General features: G+C 35.4%; 1 protein-coding gene and 2 long non-coding RNA genes across 3 annotated transcripts; 2 read left to right on the top strand and 1 right to left on the bottom strand.

The window, feature by feature from the left end:
- Positions 1-2,916: 2,916 nt before the first annotated feature.
- On the top strand, positions 2,917-3,401 carry LOC145800950 (uncharacterized). The gene is made up of 2 exons (XR_014341581.1): positions 2,917-3,201; positions 3,293-3,401. It is a non-coding gene; the product is annotated as an uncharacterized LOC145800950 (long non-coding RNA).
- Positions 3,402-5,964: 2,563 nt separating this feature from the next.
- Positions 5,965-7,792, top strand: LOC114266080 (uncharacterized). The gene is made up of 3 exons (XR_003630540.2): positions 5,965-6,030; positions 6,108-6,272; positions 7,507-7,792. It is a non-coding gene; the product is annotated as an uncharacterized LOC114266080 (long non-coding RNA).
- A 5,759-nt stretch (positions 7,793-13,551) lies between these two features.
- On the bottom strand, positions 13,552-20,506 carry LOC114266065 (myb family transcription factor PHL5). Its single transcript, XM_028206965.2, has 7 exons — positions 20,246-20,506; positions 19,298-19,467; positions 19,135-19,211; positions 19,013-19,052; positions 18,079-18,121; positions 17,868-17,922; positions 13,552-14,053 (listed from the first exon to the last, which is right to left on the bottom strand). The coding sequence occupies exons 2-7, from the start codon at positions 19,455-19,457 to the stop codon at positions 13,961-13,963; spliced, it is 468 nt and encodes a 155-aa protein (XP_028062766.2). The 5' UTR covers positions 19,458-19,467; positions 20,246-20,506; the 3' UTR covers positions 13,552-13,960.
- Between the last annotated feature and the right edge of the window lie 1,831 nt (positions 20,507-22,337).

Here is a 22,337-nt window from a genome sequence, read left to right as displayed (position 1 = left end):
GAAAAGAAACAGCGAAAATCGAGCCTGATTTGCAAACCGAGGCAAAGCACAAAAGAGGGTTCGGAAGTCCGGAGGCAGGGCTCACGGCCGTGACTCTGAGACTTCTGAACAAGCACATTATGTAATATCACCAAGGGCTCAATCGGTGACGTCTGAGTCTTAAGGTCGGTCAAAAATGGAGTGTCTACAATTGTAAGTAACATGCATATTCGCGTGTTTGGTGTATGTGTACGATGTGTTGTCATTGGTTTGTTTGTTGCTATTGATTCATTAAAAACAATGGAGTATATTGTGAAATTATATGGTACATATCTATGACCCCAACTAAAAATGGTATACTCATACTCTATGTCCCTTGATGCAGGTATGGTACAGAGGCAGTCACTTTGTAAAAAGTTTAGCAACTCAGCACATGATTTTAGGGACTTCGATTTCACGTCAACAAATATTACAATGAAGAGCCAGAGTTAAGTGCCATTTAAAACCAAGAAGCCGAATGTTGTGATGGTGAAGAAATCAGTAGTCGACCCTGGAAGGCTGATGTACCGCTCTAACATCAATGGAGTTATTAAAACAGTGCTGGAGGTTAATTTGGGAGAGGGACACAAACGATATTTGCAAAGAACCCCCTTCTAGCCCATGATTGATGCCATCTGCAAACACAACCTAACATCGAATAATTTCAAAAAATGCAATGCACTACAAGAAAATTGGCCTATAACGACGTTTTTGTTATGGCGTTTTTTCAAAAACGTCGCTGCAAAGATTTTTAAAATACTTTGCAGACAACTCATTTTAAAAAAACACGCGTCCTACTTACTAAAGCCCACACTTTTTTCATTTTGTTCATTTCTCTCCGTCCCGAGATAGATCTAGGGTTCTGTCTCTTCATCACTCTTCTCTTTCTTATGGTGAAACTAGATCGAGCATCGTAGGCTCCGATCTCTCTATCCAGCTCTTTCCATCTTGGCTCAAAGCTCTCAATCAGTCCGATTTGAAGATTAATTTTGTGAGTCTCATTCTCTGATTTTTTTGATTTTGTTTATATATGAACACTGATCTGTATCTACGATCTTTGATCTGTGTGATATATATATATATATATATATACACTAATTTATGTTAAAGAGAACACAGATCGATCGATTGATTTTTAGTCTATTGATCGATATTGAACACTCTCTCTCTCTGGATTTGATCGATTGATTGCTTTCGTTCATATCTGCAAGTTTTCATTTAGATCTCTCTCTGTAAGTTTCTGTTCAGATCTGTAATTTTTTAGGATTTTTTTTTTCTTTTTATGCTTTTGATTAGTAGTGTATGTTAATGTTAATGTTTTTGAATTATTTTTTTGTTATTTGTAATCTGAATGTGGTGGCAGAGTTTTATCTGTTTTCATCAACTTTTGTCATTTCTTCTGTTATTTTTGAATTATACTAATTTTTGTTATTTTTTTTCTTTTTTGGCCTCTTTGGCTATTGCTGTATTTATACTTTTGGCAATACTGCATGCAGGGGAAATTCTGTCCTTTTTTTTATCTTCTAATTCTTTGATCCAACACTTGTACCCTACAATTTGTTTTCTCCTTTCATCAAGTCATCTCTGTTTTTTAGAATTTTGTTTGTGAATTGGCAGACTGGGAAAAGCTCTTTTGTTGAGCATCAGACATTTCTTCACTTGTATTGAAGTTTTCATCGTATGTGGATTTTTTGGTTGTAATGTTCCAGGTAAATATTGGTTGTCCATCTGCTATTACTGCATTATCTTATATGCAGTTTCTTTATGGCTGAAATCAAAAATCAAATGTGTGTTTTAATCTTCTTCAGGTGTTGACAATCATAGCCTTCCAAGGTAGGAAAATTAATCTCGATACTTTTAAAGCTGTACTTAGTTCCTTTGTTTGTTGTTGTTGTTGAATGCTTATAACTTAATGTTTAATGAAATGAATATGACCTTGTTCAGGCTTGGTTCAGTGATATGCATGGGCGTAACGGCGGGTGTTTGCATCCTCACTCTATTTGCTGTACGTTTCTTTTGTGGTAGTATCATTTATGTGTTTTAGAATGGTATTTAGATTGCTTAATTCAAGGTTATGTATTACAGATCAAATATAGAGAGCGTGTACTTGGTTTGATAATTGTATCCTGTTTATGCAAGTTTGCCTGATGGACTGAATGGTTGTACAATAAGGTGTTTTAGCATTTCTTGATTTCATTTCTACATGATGAATGACATTAATCTCTGTACTAAATCCATTTTACATCTAATCTCTAGGTGATGTCAAGTTTATTATGCCTTGTCAGAATTTGAATTATTGGCAGAGGAGCTCTTAATGAGTGAATCTGCAATTAAGATAAGCTGCTGCTTTTTAGATTTTCCTGTTCAGTTCCTGGATTCATTAATGGGTAACCATATTTATGATGATTTGTGTGCTGTTTTTGTTCTGTTGACTAGCTCATGTGGTTTAGGTGCTTAATTAGGTGGTTTGACAAATCTTTCGTGCAATCTCTTTTGAGACTAAGTTTCTCTCTTAGATTTCCTTGTAATTGAACTTATAGTTTTAGTTTAGATTTAACTTTCCCATATTTTATTTCATTTTTTGATATATTTTTATTTTTATTGGTAGTATTGAAACTTATATAGGTGGCTTTTTCCCAATTTCTTATTCTATTTAATTATTGGTAGTATTGAAACATTTTATCATCAGAGGATGTTTACAATTTCATGCTGAATTATATAGCCCTATTTGTATGGGGAAATAATTGGACGCCCCTGTGGTGAAGGACAAAATTAAGTTTTGCATTATCCAATGCAATTTTATTTTGAAAATGTTATATAGAACAAAACAATGATGTAGGCAAGTGTGAATTTTGAGGGCATTTAATAATTGATGTATCGAGAACACAAAAATGCCAGGAATTTGCACACAATTTGATACTAGGGCAGCTAGTGGAAGCAGCTTGAGATGATCTTGGATGATCTAGAAAGAAAATTAGCTAACTGAAAATTAACTCTACAAGGCCTTGAATCCCACCTCCTTGGGTTCAGCCCCATGGATTTCTTTTATGCTTTATTCTGTTTTTTTAAATGCATGTTTAATTCAAATGTTAAAGACTTGTGCCATTAATCATGGCTCACTGGCACCACCTCTGGGAGCTGATTGGCAGTAGCCAAACCCAAATGATCTTTAACTTTCTCAATGTAAGTGTTTTGTACCTTGACCCTTTTCTTCTTTTGCTATCACTGTTTGTGGTGATGTTGCTTCTTGGTTACTTGATGCTGTGTGGTACAGGGGATTTATTGTGCTCCATATTATGGTTGTTCATTTGAATGCCTCAATAGATAAGATTGGGCTAAGGCTAGAAATAAAATTTAGGTAATTTTCAACACTTCTTTAATAAATGAATCTTTCATAAGTTTTTGGAAAGTAATTAGTTGATAACAAACTTTTTTAGAAACAATGCATTTGTTCATGGTCTATATTTACTAGATTCAATGACTTTGTTTAGGGCAAGAGAGATAGAATTGGGTTTTTGCACTGTGATGGTGCATGGGGACCCACATGGTTGATGTCTTAGGTAAAAACCGAAGAAAATACTAGAAAGATATGGAAGAGAAAAGTTTTTGATATTGTTTTTGCCGTAGTGACATTACTAAACGTGTTTATTTACGAAAGTTTTTATTCAATTTCTTTATTCATTTTCTTATTCACTTGAATTATAAGATAAGCACTCTTTCATAACAATTTTTTTTTTTAAATTTTCATTTCTGGTACAAAAATCCATGAGTTTCTAATATTAACCACACCTATGGGAGCAAATTTTCCTAAATAATTTTGGAGACAATGTTTCTGCAAGAGAGTTGCAATATCTGCTTTTCTCCAGCTCACAGCACATGCACACCATACCGTTATGTTTCTGTTTTTTCTCAGATGCATCTTCTACGTTCACTTCTCTCTGCAGAGCTGTGTAATTGGTGTGGTGTATTCTCTATTTTTTACATTTACTTCATTGAAGGGGGAAAAATCCTATTTTCAACTAAAGAGGAAAACAAATTGTCCTAAGAATGCATTATTGTGGCTTGAATTATATTTCAGATGATGTAATTTCGTTGTTGTGTTTGTACAGGTTGCACAGGTGGTATGGGTAGAGGAAAAGTTTTAAGCAGTGGTGGTGGGCGTGGTGGTATAGGTGGAGTAGGATATTATAATGGCACCTGCATTGAGGGTGGTACTGCATATGGAGTAGGATGTTATAAATTGGATGAGATCCATTCTTCACTTTTGGGGAAGGCAATTTCATTTTGAGATAGGTGCATTCTTCATCCCTATGATGTTTTACATTGTAAATTTATTATTTATGTGCTGTACCGCAATATAAAGGCATGAGATTTGTTCTTTATGGCGGTTCAATATATAAATAGCAAAATGATCATTAGCTTTCTGCATGTAGAGGATCATGTCACTGCCATTATAAAACATGCAAGCACACTGATTTATTTGAAAATACACAGTATCTATGGTTCAAAACCTTAGGAACCAAACAAAATACCCAAATCCATGATCCAAACAAAACCTTAGGAACCAAGTGTTATGTTAGAATCTTTATGCTTACTTGTCAACTTGAAGTTATTGCTAGCTTTAGATCTTGTTGGATTGGATCATATACTTGCTTGATTACATAATGGATCTATGTAGTCAGCACATACGAGTTTTGAAGGCAAAATTGTGTTTCCTTAAGCGTGGTACATTGACTGCCTGCCTCTCTTCTCTGTATTGGACAGTTTGTATTCTTGCTTCCCATCTTTCAGTCCTTTGAATTTGTTCACCAAATCCTTGCCTTTCTGCTGTGTTTGACAGTTTGTTTTCCTTGCTTTGTATCTGTTGAATTTTGGTATATTGTTCGAATAATACCCTTAACACATTTATAATTCCTCTGCAGTAACTTTGTGGATGTGAACTCATAATGAGTTGAAAGATGCACTTAGTCAGGGGAAATGGGCAAAGGGTCCGTGGTCTGCAAGGTAATTGTTTGTTTATTTGCCTCTTACTTTTTTGACCATGTATATATGGGGTTTATAGAGTTGGTGTGCTTAGTGTTTAATCTTTTACACAGACAACATGTAAAAATCTGTCAAATCCTTATGAACATGAAATACCAATATGGTGATAGAGCAGAATGACAAAAATGAATTCAATGTAGTGGACCCCACATGAGCACAAAGCTTAGTTTGGTTTGGTTTTTAGGGTTAATGTTTATGTTTATCATAATGCAATTGTGTACTTCTAAGATCACTACACATTTGGTGGCACAGTGACAAAGATGAGTTGAGGGTGAAAGAAGAAACAGGGGCAACAATCTGGTGTTTCCCTTTTGAACAGCCCAAAGGCAGAAGTAAGACATGCTTGATGACGGGCAATCCAGCAGAGGAAGTTGCAATTTTCGCCAAGTCATACTGAATCTCCAGGCATGCTCTTATATCCATTTTCTAGCAACTATGTTCTCTAATCAATTGTTAGTGTTCTTCCTCATAATATGTAGTATTGATTGCACTGGGCTGTGTATTTTATGAATTGTTTTGAAGTTTCAAAGCTAATAGTTCATTATAAGTCATGATTTCTATATAAATGTACATTTATGAAGACAATTGGATATGTTTGCAGAATGCTACTCAGAAAAGCCAGAAGGTATTTGTGCATGTGCCTTCAGAAATTGCCGCTCATGAAATTGAGGAAATTGGTATGCCACTTGGGATAGAAACCTGAAATAGATGCTATATCTCTCTCTCTCTCCTGCATCTTCTTTTTCTTTTTTCTCAGCGTCTTCTCTCGTTCTTTGTTGATTTTAAAGAAGATGCCAAGTTGCCAACTTACTTAGTGCCTCTAAAAAATTCACATATATGATATATGTGCATATTATCTTGTTTTTGTATCAGCTTCATCTTTAATTTCTACTGTCTTCTTTATTCAACTAGGTTGAGCACTTGCTGAGGGATGTGAAGGATACAACAATTAGCACCCTTGCAACAGAGGTATTCTTTCTTTACTGTTCTGGTTTCCTTTTCAATTGGACTATTTTTAAATTTTTTCCTTTTAACTTTTCCTCTAGGATGCTGAGGGTTTAATTGTGCTCAACATAGGCAGCTATATGGGTGGAGTTGATCTTTGGCAAAATGATTATGAGCATGATGATGATTTCAATCTTCAGTCCATGCATGACAAAACGCTTGAGGTGGTGTGCATTTCTGGAGCATGGCACCTTGGCAAACTTCAGGTACAAAATCTTGGTTTCTTTAATCCTCCAAATCATTGTAATAAGTGATTGAAATGGGTTCGCCCAGCTGCCAAAATGTATGCTTCATAGTAAGTTTATTTGTATGTGCTACCACAATGAGTTCTGTGTGTATACCTATGTTTTGGTTTCATGGGTACTGTCCTTTTCTTTTATTCTCTTTCTTCCTTTCCCAAAATCCGAGAGAGAAGAAATAAAATTTACTTGTTGGAAGCTAAAACCTTGTTAAAACGGGTGTTTAATTTTTAAAAGATTGTGAGATGTTATATTCAATGCTAATTTAAAAAGTATATGTGCATGTTAAAAGTTTATGTTCACCTTTATAATGCCAAGCCTTTCTTACTACTATACTATATGAGCCTAACCCTTGCATAGGAAAACCTTATCTGCGTAAATCTGTCACAACTACTAGAATTTTGGCTCTAGTATCCCCTAATTGGTTTGTACTACTTCATTTGTATTATGTTAATCTAAAATTTGAATTTGATTGCTTTTTAAATACACATAAAGGACTCTTTTTATTTGTCTTCTTCTTCCTTTTGACTAGCCTGTTTGGAAATGCACCTTACTCTCTGTCTCTATCATCAAATCACTGTATTAGAACAAAATATTTTGGGTTAATTTCATAGATATCTCTTCGGCTATCATTTAATATCTCTTAAATCTGTCTCTCAATTAAAAAAATCGTTAGACTTGGACATTGCAGCACTTTTGTTACTGCCTTGTGAGGGAGATGGTGAATTGTTTGGTGGATAGACAATAGTACTGTGCATAGCAATAGTATCAGGAGAGGAAGCATTATTAGAAATGGCTGATATATATATATATATATATATGCAGATTTGAGTTTTGAATTTGACGTACTTGGAATTAAGTGGCTGCAAAATTGGAATGAGATATGTTGTTGCAAACTTGTTAGCTTAATGTCCTATTGGGTGATGGATATATGGATATATGTTTTATATTAAACTTTATGATTACTGATATCAATATGGATTGATGATTGTTTTCTTTATGAAATTTTCTTTTGTTGAGAATTAGTATTTGTAGCTTACATTTCCATTTCACTGTTATAATTACCTGTTGAGAATTAGTCTTTTGTTGAGAATTAACTGTTTATGGATAATTGTTTTCTATTGTTTCTTTTGTTGGTGGATAACTGTTATAATTGTTTTCTCTCTCTATCTCTCCCTCCAATTGTATACATGTTTTTAAGTTCAGGGAACAACAGAGATAAATAGAAAAAGTGCATCGGAGACAAAGATGAAGAGGCTAGATTACAAGTCAACAAAACTCATATTCCCAATGTAATTGCAGAGACGCATGACACTGCATAAAGGGGCATCCTATTTTGGTGAACTAGGTTGATATGGTAGGAAAAAGATTTGTATGTGAATGTGGTTATTGTGAATGAGAATATGAATATCAAGTTGGCTTAAATGCCCAGATTCCTATTTTGGCTCAAATAGAGGGGTATCCTATTTTGGTGACTCCTTAATGTTGCTCAAATGATTTGTGTGTGAATATTTTTTTTTTTGCACAATGATTGTGGACTATCATTTGATAAGATTTTACTACGTGAATGGGAGTTATTATTTCATATTAGTGCTATTTTTTTAGTTCAATAACATAAAATCAACACAATTTAAAAATTAAAAAAAAGGGGCTATCATGGCGTTTCTAAAAACGTCACTAAACGGTTGGATTTTTCTTTGGCGTAAAGAGATAAGACGGCGTTTTCAAAACGTCGCTAAATATAAGTTTTAGCAAACGCCGCATATAGTAATATAGTGATGTTTCTAAAGCGTCACAAAGTTATAGCGACGGCCGCATCTTCGGCGTTTGGTACTAAACGTCACAAAAATTTTTGATGGCGTTTTTGTGACCTTTAGTGGCGTTTTTTAAACGCCGCTAAAACCCTCATTTCTAGCAGTGATGACACAATATTTCACATAATACAGACATATAATTGTACGGATGAGAAGTTCTACATCGGTTGGAAAGGCGTGCCACTTAGGAGCAACGACATCCGTTTCATTTTTGGCATCCGAAGAGGTACAGACTAACTGGATCTGGCTCATGGGTTGAGACCCCCATCTGATTTCATACAACGACGGTGCAACATTGTCGGACGAATATCCTGCAAGAAGATAACGGAGTTGTTGGATGAAGCGCTAGAAGGCAATAACCAATGTAACGATGAGGATGTCGCGAAGTTGCTGTCTCTGTATATATGTAGTAAACTGTTTTTCACCATGACTGGAGAAGCAATTGGGTGGGCATTTGTTTGAGTTATCAACAAATTGAAGACGCTAACATTGTATGATTGGTCGTCAACAATATGCAATGCGCTAATTGTGTCACCATAAAAATGCCAAGGCAACAAAATCAAACCTAATAACAAAATGCCACGAAGATGGCGTCACCGAAAAAATAAAACACAACACAATCAACTATCCACCACTTACTCCCTCAAACTGCAGCCAATGTTAAAAACTTAAAACTGTTGCAGACGTTAACCCACACTCCCAGCCAATGTTACACAATCAAAACCCTTGCACACGTTAACATACCATTTCTAGCCAAAAATCGAATCACCCAAATAAGAAAATGTTAAACATAAAAACCCTTGCAGATGTTAACCCACAATCACAGCCAATGTTACACAATCAAAACCTTTGCACACATTAACAGACCATCCCCAACCAAAAACCGAATGACCCAAATAGGAAAATGAATCATACCAAGGGTATTAATGTAAACTAAAATGGAACCAAAAATCAACTAATAAAACGTACCAAAAAAAAGGGATCAATTGATCCATAAGAAAACTCTTAGGACTAAATGGTTCAACTTTTCTTCATAGAGGATTTATGGGTAAATTTTCCTTGTATTTAAACTATTTGGGAAAATTATCTTATAACAAAATAAACTTTGAAATTTTAATTTTATTATTTAAATGTTTTTTTTTAATTTTCAATCGAAAATATTTGCCTGTTTGTGTTAAGAAAAATCGATAGAAAAATTATATTTTAGCTATTAAACTCTTGCAGGGGTACAAAAAATATCTAAAATACTTTTTTTCATTAAGTTTAATGACTAAAATATCACTTTTTGTTAATTTTATTTAACGAAATAGGCAAATGTTTAAATTGAAAATAAGTATAAAAAAATTAAAATTAAAGTTTGAATTGATAAAATTAAAATCTCAAGATTTAGTTTGTTACAAAGTCAAATTCTATTTTTGTAATTTTCTTAATTTTTTTCTCATTTTTATTTATTATTTATTTTTATCTTTAGAGAATATTTCACAAAAAGTACTTTTAAAAATACATGTCTTCTATGATTTATATTAGAGGAAATATTAAATAAATACGAATAGAAAATCTAATTAAAAATTAGTGAAATTGTGTCCCATGCAACTAGTTGTAAGAATACCACCGTGGCACAACACATTGCGTTCTACAAGGGTAAGGATTGAATCTTGGGAGCATACTCTCTATGAAGATTTTATGTTGTATTTCGATTGATACTTGACTCTTTCTGCGGCTCGTGAATGAGTTTTATTAGGTGTCTCAATGGTAGGTTCCTTCATATGGATTAGGTTAAATCTAATCGACAATAAATTATTCCGAGATCAAGAACTGCCAATGCTATCATATTCTCACTGAATATTTTTTAATTAAAAAAAAAAATAGTTGTAAGAATTCTATTGATTTGCAATTAATTTTTCAATTGTTACAAATCGCCTTTGGTCAAAACTAAAGTTACTTTTTATTAAAAGTTGTTTTCTACTACAAAATATAAAATTGCCAAAAACACTTGCACTAAGTTGGTATTAGGAACCCAAAGCACTAGCACACATGGTAAAGGCCTGGGAGTTAAGATCCCAAGCCTCAAGTTCAAAATTTCCTGAGCTAATTTTGTGAGTGTAGTACAATTAGTTAAGAGAGTCTCAATTGTTGTAACCAGAGTACTTAGTATGGGTGTGATATTCCTTCACTATATAAGTCCTGACTTAAGTAGAATTTATTTTGGGGGTCGGGGAAGTTCTTAAGTTATAATCTCTTATTCAAAATAGATAACAAGATATCTTAGTGATCTCTACGAGGGGCGCTGTCTTGAACCTGTGAGAGAGTGGAAGGATTTTACTGTAACAAAAAAAAAAAAATTGTATTAGAAATAGATTATTTTAATATATTTTTTTTTAAACTTTTTATAAAAGGATGTGCAGAAAAATAAAAAAGTGATATGAATAAAAAAAAAAAGAAGATAAAATAACAATAAATATGCTATTTTAGTATGTACCCAAACAACCGCTTGGGTTTATTATATTACCATGTGAACTTAAAGCACCGACCAATTCGCTAAAATCGTATCAATTTGCACCGTTCAATCCGCTAACCGCGGATTAATTTTAAATTTTATAATTCACCTTCGAAACCGCTCAGTTCCGCTATAGTCAATTATCAAAGTAAAAATAAATGTAAAAAAAATTTAAGATGTGAAATTTGTTACAAATTAATTTGTGTCATATATATAAATTTTTTTATGTAAATTAATATTATATATATATTATGCAAAATACATAATAATTGGTTAGAATATTTTTCAATCCGTCCCAAACCTCCTAAACCGCGATTTGCCAATTCATCAAACCATCAATTCGCCATTTAATTTATAATTTTATTCTCAAACCGTTTGAACTGCACCATGCACACCCTTATTTGGAGTGCTAAAAAACAAACTATTTAAGTTTTGAGATTGACTTGTAAACAAATCAAATTTATACATATTTAAATTTTTTGAATTGAGACCCAAACTTAGGGGTGGCCCTCAGAACGCTGGCCCACCCAACCTAGCTTGATATTTTTAAAGTTTGAAAAAATTATTTTGCTTATAAGGTTTGATTAGACTGAAATTTTATAACCATTTAATTTTAGGGTTGAGCTTGAGATAAAAAGTTTTAATTCGGCTCAACTCGGCCCGCATTAATTATAATTTTACATTATTTTAAAAGTAAAAAAATATAAAAAACAAATATATATATATACTTTTTTGTAAGGCTTAAATATGAATTTTTGTTAAAAATTATATTTATTTTACCATTGAATTTTGTTAGTGTTCTATATTCAAATAATAAATAAAATGATTAAATAATATCCATTGAAGTTTATATTGGGGTAAGTGGGCAAATTTGGGATTTAATTTTTTTTAGGGCCGGGTTTAGGATGACTAGATTAGGGCCAATGTTGGGTTGGATAGGTTTTGAAATGACACATATTATCTTAATATATAGTGCAAGTCCAGTCTGAACCGAACCCGATCCGAGATTTATCGACTCCTAATTCTCAAAGCTTCTATACGCTTTAAGACTATATAAAATCGAAGTACTTGAGTTCCATTCAATTGAAACTCGTTTTTGCTCGAAAATTAAATAAATTAATCTTAAACATATTTCAAATTAATCTTGCCAACTTTTTTAAATCAAATTTGAACTACCAAATACTTACTTGTTTTGAGATTTCTTACAATTCTCTTCCCACTAATGCTAGACCACCTAATACACGCTTTGATTCTATTATTTATGGATGTGCACTCGAACTATTTCCTTTTTGCAAAGTTTGTGAAGAAATAAAAAAAAAAAAAAATTACTAAGGTGCCGTTTGGTAACACTTACGTTTTCAATTTTCTGTTTATATTTACAAAAATTTTAAAAACTCAAATAAAAACTTGTTTGGTAAAATTTCTGATTTATAAATCAGTGGTCTCAGTTTATAAATTTGGCCAAAAAATGAAAACACAAAAAATGTGTTTCCATTTTGAGTTTTCAGTTTTTTTTTTTTTTATCACCCAACATTAGTCATCACCCGCCACCATTTTCCACCACCGTCTTCCGCTACCACCACCCACCCTCCACCACCACCTGCCACCACCACTCACCACCTATCTGCTACCACCAGCCACCAGCCACCCGCCACCACCAGCCATCTGCCACCTACTCGTCACCACCACCCACCCCTCGCCGTCGCCGCCGCCACCACCACCACCACCACCACCACCACCCACCTATCATCTACCCGTCACCACCCACCACCTGCCACTACCATTCATTGCCCGCCGCCACCACCACCACCACCCGCCACTTACTTGCCACCACCACTCACCCCCCACCTGCCACCACCATTCACCACTTGCCACCACCAGCCACCTGCCACCACCACCCACCACCACTACCACCACCACCACCACCACCACTACCACCACCACCACCACCATCACCCACCTGCCACCACCACCCACCACTCACCACCGCCCACTTGCTACCACTTACCACCCGCCACCGTCACCCACCCACCCATCCACTACCACCCACCTGCCACCATCACCCACCACTCACCACCACCCACTTGCTACCACTTACCACCCGCCACTGTCACCGACCCACCCACCACCACCACCTGTCACTACCACCCACCACCACCACAACCACCAACTTGCTACCACCTACCACCCGCCACTGTCACCCACCTACCACTACCACCACCACCACCCGCCATCCGCCACCCACTTGCTACCACCACCTACCACCCGCCGCTACCACCACCACCCGCCACCTACCCGCCACCCACCACCACCCGCCATCGGCCACTCACCACCCACCACCCGCCACCTACCAACCACCACCCGCCACCCGCCACCCACCTGCCACCACCACCCACCACCCGCCGCCACCACCTCCCACTCACCACCACCCGCCACCGTCACCCATCCACCCGCCACCACCCACCACCACTAGCTACCCACCACCAACCTTCACCAATTTCCACCACCGTCTTCCGCCGCCACTTGCCACCACTTGCCATTTCTCATTCTTTTTTATATTTTTAAAATTTTTTAAACATTTTGTCAATTACCAAACGCGTTTGTAATTTATGTTTTTCTAAAAATAAACAAAAAATAAACAAAAACCAGTTTATAAAATTTTTGTAAATATAAACTGAAAACGTAAACGTTACCAAACACACCCTAAACATTAAAATATATATATATATATATATTTCTTTTTTTTAATCTTTAATATATGTTTTTTTCAAAAAATTTATAAATATTTTACTTTTTAGATGTATCTAAATTAGAAATTAATAATAATAATAATAATAATAATAATAATAATAATAATAATATGAAAAAAGTTCACAAAAGACAAAAAAACATACAAATAAAAAACTCAAAAATAAATTTCAAAAAGCAAACCAAGTAAATAAAATTTAAGTAAATACATTCCATTTCAATTATTTACCAAGTAGCATCATCTGTGGTTTACGGTTCTGTTGTAGGAAGTGAGTTTCCTCAGAACCCCATGAATACTTATGAAAATATTTAAGTTTGCTTGTGCCAACTAACTTATTTTGGATGGGAAATGAGTATTTCCGGAATAGTTCTTCTGCGTGTACAAAATCTGATCATAGAATCCGACACAAATCTCTCACATAGAATGGAACCACACATTTATTAAATCTCATCCCATATAACGAGATTGTATTCAGTTTTGTGATCAAATTATATGCATTTAGAATTATTCTTTCCGGAATCATCAGCTATTGACATGTCATCAACACCACTTGACAGGTCATCTGGGCATGTAGAATTTGGATTCGGCTTCTCAATTAGGCTCCCATTTTGTAATTTTGTTGTAGATCAAACATCATCTGGAGCTGCCTTCTATGTTCTTCTGTCTGCACCTGTAAAATTCTCTGAGTCTGATACCATAAAAAAAAAAAAAAAAAAATGCACAGGAAGTTAATAATTCCAGTACCCAAAAAACAAAAAAAAAAGAAGACTATTTGAACTTGTAGAAGTTTAAAAAAAAAAAAAAACATATTGGTAAAAAACATAATTTGATGGTAGTAGTTTGGTCATTTGGTTCTTTGGAGCATGTCATATACCTTGGGACCTATTAGATGACTGATCTATGATTTTTTCTAATGTAAATGTAGCCTGCACATACACTTCTGGGGAGGAAGTGTGTTGTGTCCGACACTATTTTTATACTAGTAAAAGTGTGTCCAACAACACTTCTGCAACACATCTTAATTGGGAAAAAAAAAAAAAAAAATCAAATTCATACTATCAGACACTTTATGGATACTTCAATGACACTTATTGAACCATTTGATCACATCCTATATGATGAATCCCTTTATAATCCCTTTATAACAATGTTTGACATTCTTCAGAACACAACTTATGCACTCTAAATATGTTTTGAAACATTTACAAGATGAACATGTTATATGTATTACAAAATTCTATAACTATTTTACGTTCTTTAGAATATAATTGCTACATGAATGATATTGCTACAAAGATGAATATGCCATTTATGAGATGAATATGTTATATGTATGATTGAATGTCATATTCTATAATTGAATGTCATTTATAAGATGAATGTATTACAATATGTTATAGCTTTTTCATGTAATTGGTTTTTTGTTACATATTTTTCATGATTAGTTACGGTTATTAGAAAAGGTGATAGGTTTATGTTAGTTAAACTAGTTATTGAAGAGAAATAGTGAACGTTATTAGTGCATATGACTCCCAAGTAGGATTAGATGATCAGACTAAGAGAGTTTTTTGGTACCAAATGGATGAGGTATTACAAGAGATACCCATAGAAGAGAACCTAATTATAGGTAGTGATTTCAATGGCCATGTAGGAGTAGATAAACTAGGGTATAAAAGGGTGCATGGTGGGTATGATTTTGGTGATAGAAATAAGGCTGGAGAGAGTATTTTAGATTTTGCGTTGGCATCCAACCTAGTGGTGGCCAATACTACGTATAAGAAAAGAGAGGAGCATTTGATAACCTTTAAGAATAGGTCAATTAGGAGCCAAATAAATTACTTTTTAGTAAGAAAAGGGGATTGTCTAAAATGCAGCGACTATAAGGTGATTCTTGGAGAGAGCTTGACATCTCAACATAAACTTTCGGTACTAGATTTACGCTTTAAAGGACAATACCAAACTTAGAAAGATAGTGGGCGTCGCAGAGTTAGATGGTGGGACCTAAAAGGGAATAAACTAGACACTTTTAATAATAGAATGGATAAAGAAGGTACTTGGGACTTGAAAGATGATACTAACACTATGTGGAACTCGATGGCCAATTGTATGAGGAGAGTCTCAAGGGAAGTTCTTGGAGAGTCGAAAGGAAAGGGACCTGACTTCAGAGAAACTTGGTGGTGGAGGCAAGAGGTCCAAGTGGTAATAAAGATGAAAAAAGAGAGCTTTAAAAAGTGACAGAATGATAGAACTGAAGAAAACCTTAAGTGCTACAGATTGAAGGTACTTGGGACTTGAAAGATGATGCTAACACTATGTGCAACTCGATGGCCAATTGAATGAGGAGATGCTCAAAGAAAGTTCTAGGAGAGTTGAAAGGAAAGGGACTTGACTTTAGAGAAACTTGGTGGTGGAGGCAGGAGGTCCAATCAGTAATAAAGACGAAAAAAGAGAGTTTTAAAATGTGACAGAATGATAGAACTGAAGAAAACCTTAAGCGCTACAGATCGGCCAATAAGTAGGTCAAAAAAGTAGTGAGTGAGACTAAGTTGAAGGCCTATGATGATCTATACATTAGACTAGATAGTAAGGAGGGAGAAAAGAGGATATACAAACTTGTTAAGATAATAGAAAGGAAAACAAGAGATTTTAATAAGCTTAAATACATTAAGGATGAGGACTCTTGGGTGTTAGTGAATGATGAAGAGATTAAGGAGAGGTGGAAGAATAATTTTGAGAAGTTGTTAAATGAGGAACATGGAAGTAGGTCAAAAGGGGAGGAAGTAGGTAGTAATAACAAAAACCAGGACTATAGATTCTATCATAGGATTAGGAACTTTGAAGTGGAATTTACACTTAAGAAGATGAAATTGAATAAGATTTTAGGACCTGATGATATACCTATTGAAGCATGGAAATATTTGGGTAAAAAGGGAGTTGTTTGGTTGACTAGGTTATTTAGCAAGATTTTGTTGATTAGGAAAATTCCAGAGGAGTGGAGGAAAATATTTTAGTGCCAATATATAAGAGCAAAGGAGATGTTCAGAATGTAACAACTGCAGTGGAATCAAGTTAATGTGTCCCACAACGAAAGTGTGGGAGAGAGTGATGGAACGTCGATTGTGAGATATAACAGAGATACCAGAGAATCAATTTGGTTTTATGCCTGGTAGGTCAACAATGGAAGCGATCTATCTTTTGAGGAGAGTAATAAAAAAATATAGAAAAAATAAAAAGAGACATTTATATGATTTTATCGATCTTAAGAAAGCATATGATAGAGTACCTCAGGATATAATCTGGTGGGTGTTAGAGAAGAAATAGGTGACAAAATATTACATTGATGTGATTAGGGATATGTATGAAAGTGTGGTGACCACTATTAGATTGCTTGCTGGAGAGACGAGTGAATTTCCAATTTCTATAGGGTATCAAGGATTAACCTTAAGTCCTTATCTTTTTGCTTTAGTTATGGATGAGTTGACTTGCAATATTCAGGTGATGTGCCATGGTATATGTTTCTTGCAGATGATATCATGTTAGTGGATGAGACTGGAGAATGAGTTAACACTAAGTTGGAAATTTAAAGAAAATCACTTGAATCTAAAGGATTTAGGATAAGTAGAACTAAGATAAAGTATATGGAGTGTAATTTTAGTAACAGTCACAATGGAAGTAGAGAAGAAGTGAAGATTGAGAACCAAGAACTACCTAAGAGTGAACATTTTCGTTATTTATGATCGATTATCACAATGACTGGGGAGATTGAAATAGATGTGGTTCACAGAATTAAGCCGGTGTGGCTTAAGTGAAGGGCTACGTCTGGAGTACTGTGCGATAAACGAGTACCCATTAAACTAAAAAGAAAGTTCTATAGAACGACTATTAGACCAATGATGTTTTGTTAGATGGAATGTTGGGCAACTAAGAAACAACATGTAGAGAAAATGAGTGTTACTGAGATGAAAATGCTAAGGTGGATGTGTGGCAAGACTAGAAAAGACAAAGTTAGGAATGAGTATATTCGAGAATGGACAGGAGCAGTACTGATAGAAGATAAGTTGAGAGAAAATAAATTGAGATGGTTTAGTAATATACAACAGAGATCAACAGAAGCGGTAGTGAAAAGATGTGATACAGTTACAGTAGATGGTAATGTTAGGGGAAGGGGTAGACCTAGATTGACGTGGACTAGTGTAGTAAATAGTGATATGAATCTTCTTAATTTGACTACTTGGACAGAGTTGAGTGAAGAAGAAAGATTCATACAGTCGACCCCATTTGATGGGACTTAAGGCTTGGTTTGGTTTGGTTTAGTTTGGTATGGTTATTTTTCATGATCTTTGAATATACTATTCATAAATACGACATATAATAAATATATAAAATAGAAAATTTTAATCCCAAACGTGTCATGTCTTGTATTTTTTAAAAATCAACCTGTCAATGTCATATACTATTTAGGAAGTAGCTAAAGGTATCTCACTGAAGAACTAAAACCATACCTCTAACTGCTCATGAATTTGCCTCTGCACATCTAGTTGCATTCGTAGAGCATCCCTGATTTGCATGCCACAACCAAACGAGTCAAAAGTAGGCTTTAAACAAATTTTCTTATGTAGGAGGATAGTGTTTATCAATCAAGAAAGTGAGAAATTAACGAGATATATGGATTGTGAGTTTGTATTATAATAAAGTCCTTCTGTGAAGTTTTACGTATGTGCTTCTTCAGAGACACAAGTCATTTTCTCAGATCTTCCTGTAATAGGCAGAGAAAGAAAAACTAAGATTAGAATATTTATTAGAAAAATGGAGGACTTTGTTCATCATTTGATCAATCATAATGTCATACAATCCTACACAGTCATAACTATTCCACAATGATGAAGTTTCCAAGGGGATATTAAGGGCTCTGTAAATGCTTGAATGAAATTCTAGTTAGGACTTCTTTAATTAATAATTCATCAATCACCATCTACCCTCCAATTGGTATTCAACAAATTCTAAGGTGCAGAATCTTCAAATTAATTTTTTCATTTGGGAAGAAAAAGTGCAGCTTATAACTTCCTTGTTAGCATCTTTTTGTTTTTTTGGAATTTGGAATTTGGAAAAGAAAAAGAAAAGGTGAAGGGCATGAAGAGAAAATTTGACTTACATTTCTTTCATATTTCTCTCACATTTTTCTTTCCCTTTGTAAATCACTACCTAAATCTATGATCCAAACACACCCTAGTGGTTCTTATTTGATAGACGACCAACTATCACCTAAGTATAATGTCATTTAATATCTTAGATTCAATCAATGAGTTGAAAAAACATACAGTTCAGGATAGTCGGATAAATTGATATATTGTTAGGCCTATTTCCTACTTCAACTTGGGACAATTAGGGGAGGTATGATTGGATTCAAGTCTTTTTGTTTCCATTTCATCTTAGTTTGCATTTTGTTTGCATTCTTTCTTCTCTACTTACTAACAACTTAAGCTTTGGGACTAGTGGTGACTTAATATGGCATCAAACAGATTGGTTGAGAGGTACAGATAGGGACACAAGACACAACACTGACACGATATTTTTCAAGAAATAAAAGACATGACACATGGGAAAATGTGCAAACTATATGATTTATATGTGAAAAATCTAAATTTACCTTCTTCAGATTCTTTCATGTACTTTGCAATTCGATATTGCTACAAAGCAAATGGAAAAGAAAAAAAGGATCACTAATACCAAAGGGCTGAAACAACAAAGTTCTTGAAATGTTGTTAGTACCTGCAAATGACTTTTGACATCATAGATTTTCAACCCCTCTGTGTCCATTAGCTTCAATATTGATTTTGGTGTTGCCTCTAAAATTTGATCAACAAAGGGTTAATAAATTAATAATGGTTTTCAATTTTTGTTTCCTGCAAAAGGCTCATCTCAAATTACTTACTGTCTGCTCCACCAAGGAGGTTTACACACTCGACAAACCGGTAATGAAAGTCTTGAGTCCATTGAAACTTGGGGACGGTTGGATTTGGCAGATCAAAATAAAAGCAATCATCTATAGATAGATATGAATGACCAATCTTTTGTTGTGATCCTCCTTCCATGGCTGGTGACCTGAATATCCAAAAACCAGGAAGTACGGTTGGTGTCTTCTAAAGAGCAATCATATCCTAACCTGAGGTCTTTTGTTGAGTTCTTTCGTGTAAATTAATGTTAAGAATGTTGTGTTCATTTATAGAGGTGGGGTGATAACAACAAGGTGAATTCTGTTTTGTAATTCATGCTGTTTCTAATGCAACCCTAGAAACTATAATCCGTGTATAAAAACAAGTGGAAGATAAAAATTAGAAAAAGAAACAATGACATTTGACAAAAACAATGCCAAAACATTTAGAAAAAAAAATATATGTATATTTTCAAGGTAAACTATTAATCTAAGAAACTTTTGTCCTTTCCATCAAGATAAAATTTGACATTTGACAAAAACAAACCCAAACAGCACTTTAACACCACAAAAAAAATGAATAAAGAATTCAATAACAAGGAAATAGAGGCAATTTAAATATTGATTCTTAAATTATTCTGTCATTCAGATAATAGGAATGCAGTTATGGCATCTGTAGCTTAATAATTTCATGTGAGATGCTGGCATATATTCACAACCCAACCTTTTTTATTTTTTATTTTTTTTATTTCTATTATATATACAAGTGAAAATAACTTTAGCTCCTGAAAAGAATAATTTTTTTTTATAAAATTATTCATGCAAGTTGAATATGGAAAGGTGGGTATAGCAAGAATTTACAAGAAAAGCCAATAATATATGGGCATAATCTGAAAACAAAATAGATTTGAAAGCCTAGAAGTCCAATTTCATTTGAACAAGTGATACCTGCTAACCAACCATTGCCATACTCTTAATTTCTCTCAGCTAAACATTTTCACAAACAGGTTGTAATCGTATTTGCTGGTGTCAAATCCCACCCTCTCGAGCCAGCCTCCACTCATCTCCGCCACCGCCATCACCATATTCACCATCGCATCCACAACATACCACGGAAACCAACGACCAAACAACCAAAACCCAGAGGAGAGTCTAGTGAGAGAAGGAAGAATATCAGAGAGAGAGAGAGGAAATGGTAATGCGGGGGGTAGAGATGGCAATCTGAAACCGGCCTGACGGTGACCCGACCCCCCGTCCCCGAATTTAATGGTTATTCACCGAAAAATATCCCCTATGGGCCGGGGATGGTATTCAAAATTTCATCCCCGATGATATTCGGGCCGGGGACGGGGATAGGTGTTTCAGACCCGGACCCGGCCCGGCCCCGGCCCCGGACCCGGCCCGGCCCCGGCCCCGGCCCGGCCTGGCCCAGCCCCGCTTATTCCCCGAGATAAAATTACCGTTTTGTCCCTGCATATATATATATATATATCATATATGCTTGTATTTGTTTAGGGTTTCACTTTCACAGACACCTAACTCAGCCTCTCACACACGGCGCTCCTCTCTCTCTCTCGCAGGTCGCCACTGGTCTCTCCCTCTCTCTTTCATCTGTCACTGCCGCGCCTCCCTCCTCACCGGCGATCCTCCATCACTACCAAGCCTCTCACTCACACACAGCGCTTCTCTCTCTCTCTCGCTCGCCACTGGTCTCTCCCTCTCGCTCGCATTTCATCTGTCACCGCCGAGCCTCCCTCCTCACCGGCGATCCTCCGATCGTCCCTCACCGCCGCTCCTCCGTCGCTGCTCTCTCTATTTAGGTATCTCTCTCTCTCTCTCTCTCTAGGGTTTACATATATGTACATATTATATATATATCTGAGTGTTTAGATCTGAGTGTATAGATCTGTAAATATTTTGTATATTTGAGTTTAGATCTGAGTATATATCTGAGTTTCCATTTATTTTTGGGTCAATATTTTGTATATTTAGCTTCAGATTTGAAAGACATCATGGGAAATAATGGTTTTATTTTATTTTGTTCTTCAAGTCTTGATTCGGATTTAAATTTAAAATGACAGAAAAGATAATTTTGTTTATTTACTTGTTTCGTTATAATCTGGTCTCTGGTTATTGAGTGCAGGTGTGCTTCAGGATGTTTTTAATCTATTTACAGATTTTTACATATATAAAAAAAAAAATTACCACTGGGGATTTTCGGGGTCGGGGATCCCCGATCCCCGATCGGGGGCGGGGATGAGGTCGGGCTATGGGTCCCCGTCGGGGATCGGAGACGGGGACGGGGACGGGGACGGGGCGTATATAAATTTCGGGGATCGGGGACGGGGGGAGTAGTCCCCGGTCCCGCCCCGCCCCGTTGCCATTCCTAGGGGGGGGAGGGATGTTAAATTATTAGATTTTTGAAAGGGTAAAGTAAAATCTTATAAAATTTGAGGGTCAAAATACTATATTTTATAAATAGCAAGTAAAATTATATAGATTTTGAGTGGTTAACTTATTGTATTTTATTTAAAATTATATGAGACTAATTAAGATTTTGTGAAATTTGGGGGATAGCGGAAATTATTGTTTACTCTTGGGGTAATAATGTGGTGTTCTAATTTGATTATTATTAGTTGAATTAGTGAAACTTACTATCTTTCTGTCTCTTTTGAAGAGACAATAAGATACTTATCCCTCAATGAATGATATAGAATAATACTTTAAAACCAACTAATAACTTCTCGAGGGAATGACCCTTGCTCATCCTTGTCCTCGGTTAAGATGATCGGGTTGATTAACTTCTTCTATTATCTACTGTGGGGACATATTTTATGAATGAAAGCACGTGGCTAAGGTGAGGTCGACGTGTCAGCCGAGGTGCCACGTGGTTTGGTCATGCGCCTAGATGATCTCGGCTTGACTGAGGTCATTTGCGGAGATATCAGAATTCGAGGTAAATGGATAAGGGATAGAAGTCCTAGAATTGGGGAGGACCCCAGTCTAGATAAAGATAAAACTTTGAGGGAGTTTATTTCTA

This window comes from Camellia sinensis, chromosome 10 (assembly GCF_055761805.1).
Source record: "Camellia sinensis isolate YWXY chromosome 10, ASM5576180v1, whole genome shotgun sequence".
In the NCBI taxonomy this organism is placed as follows: domain Eukaryota; kingdom Viridiplantae; phylum Streptophyta; class Magnoliopsida; order Ericales; family Theaceae; genus Camellia; species Camellia sinensis.
The sequence above is the reverse complement of the archived record's forward strand: the minus strand, read 5'-3'. Positions and strand labels throughout refer to the sequence as shown.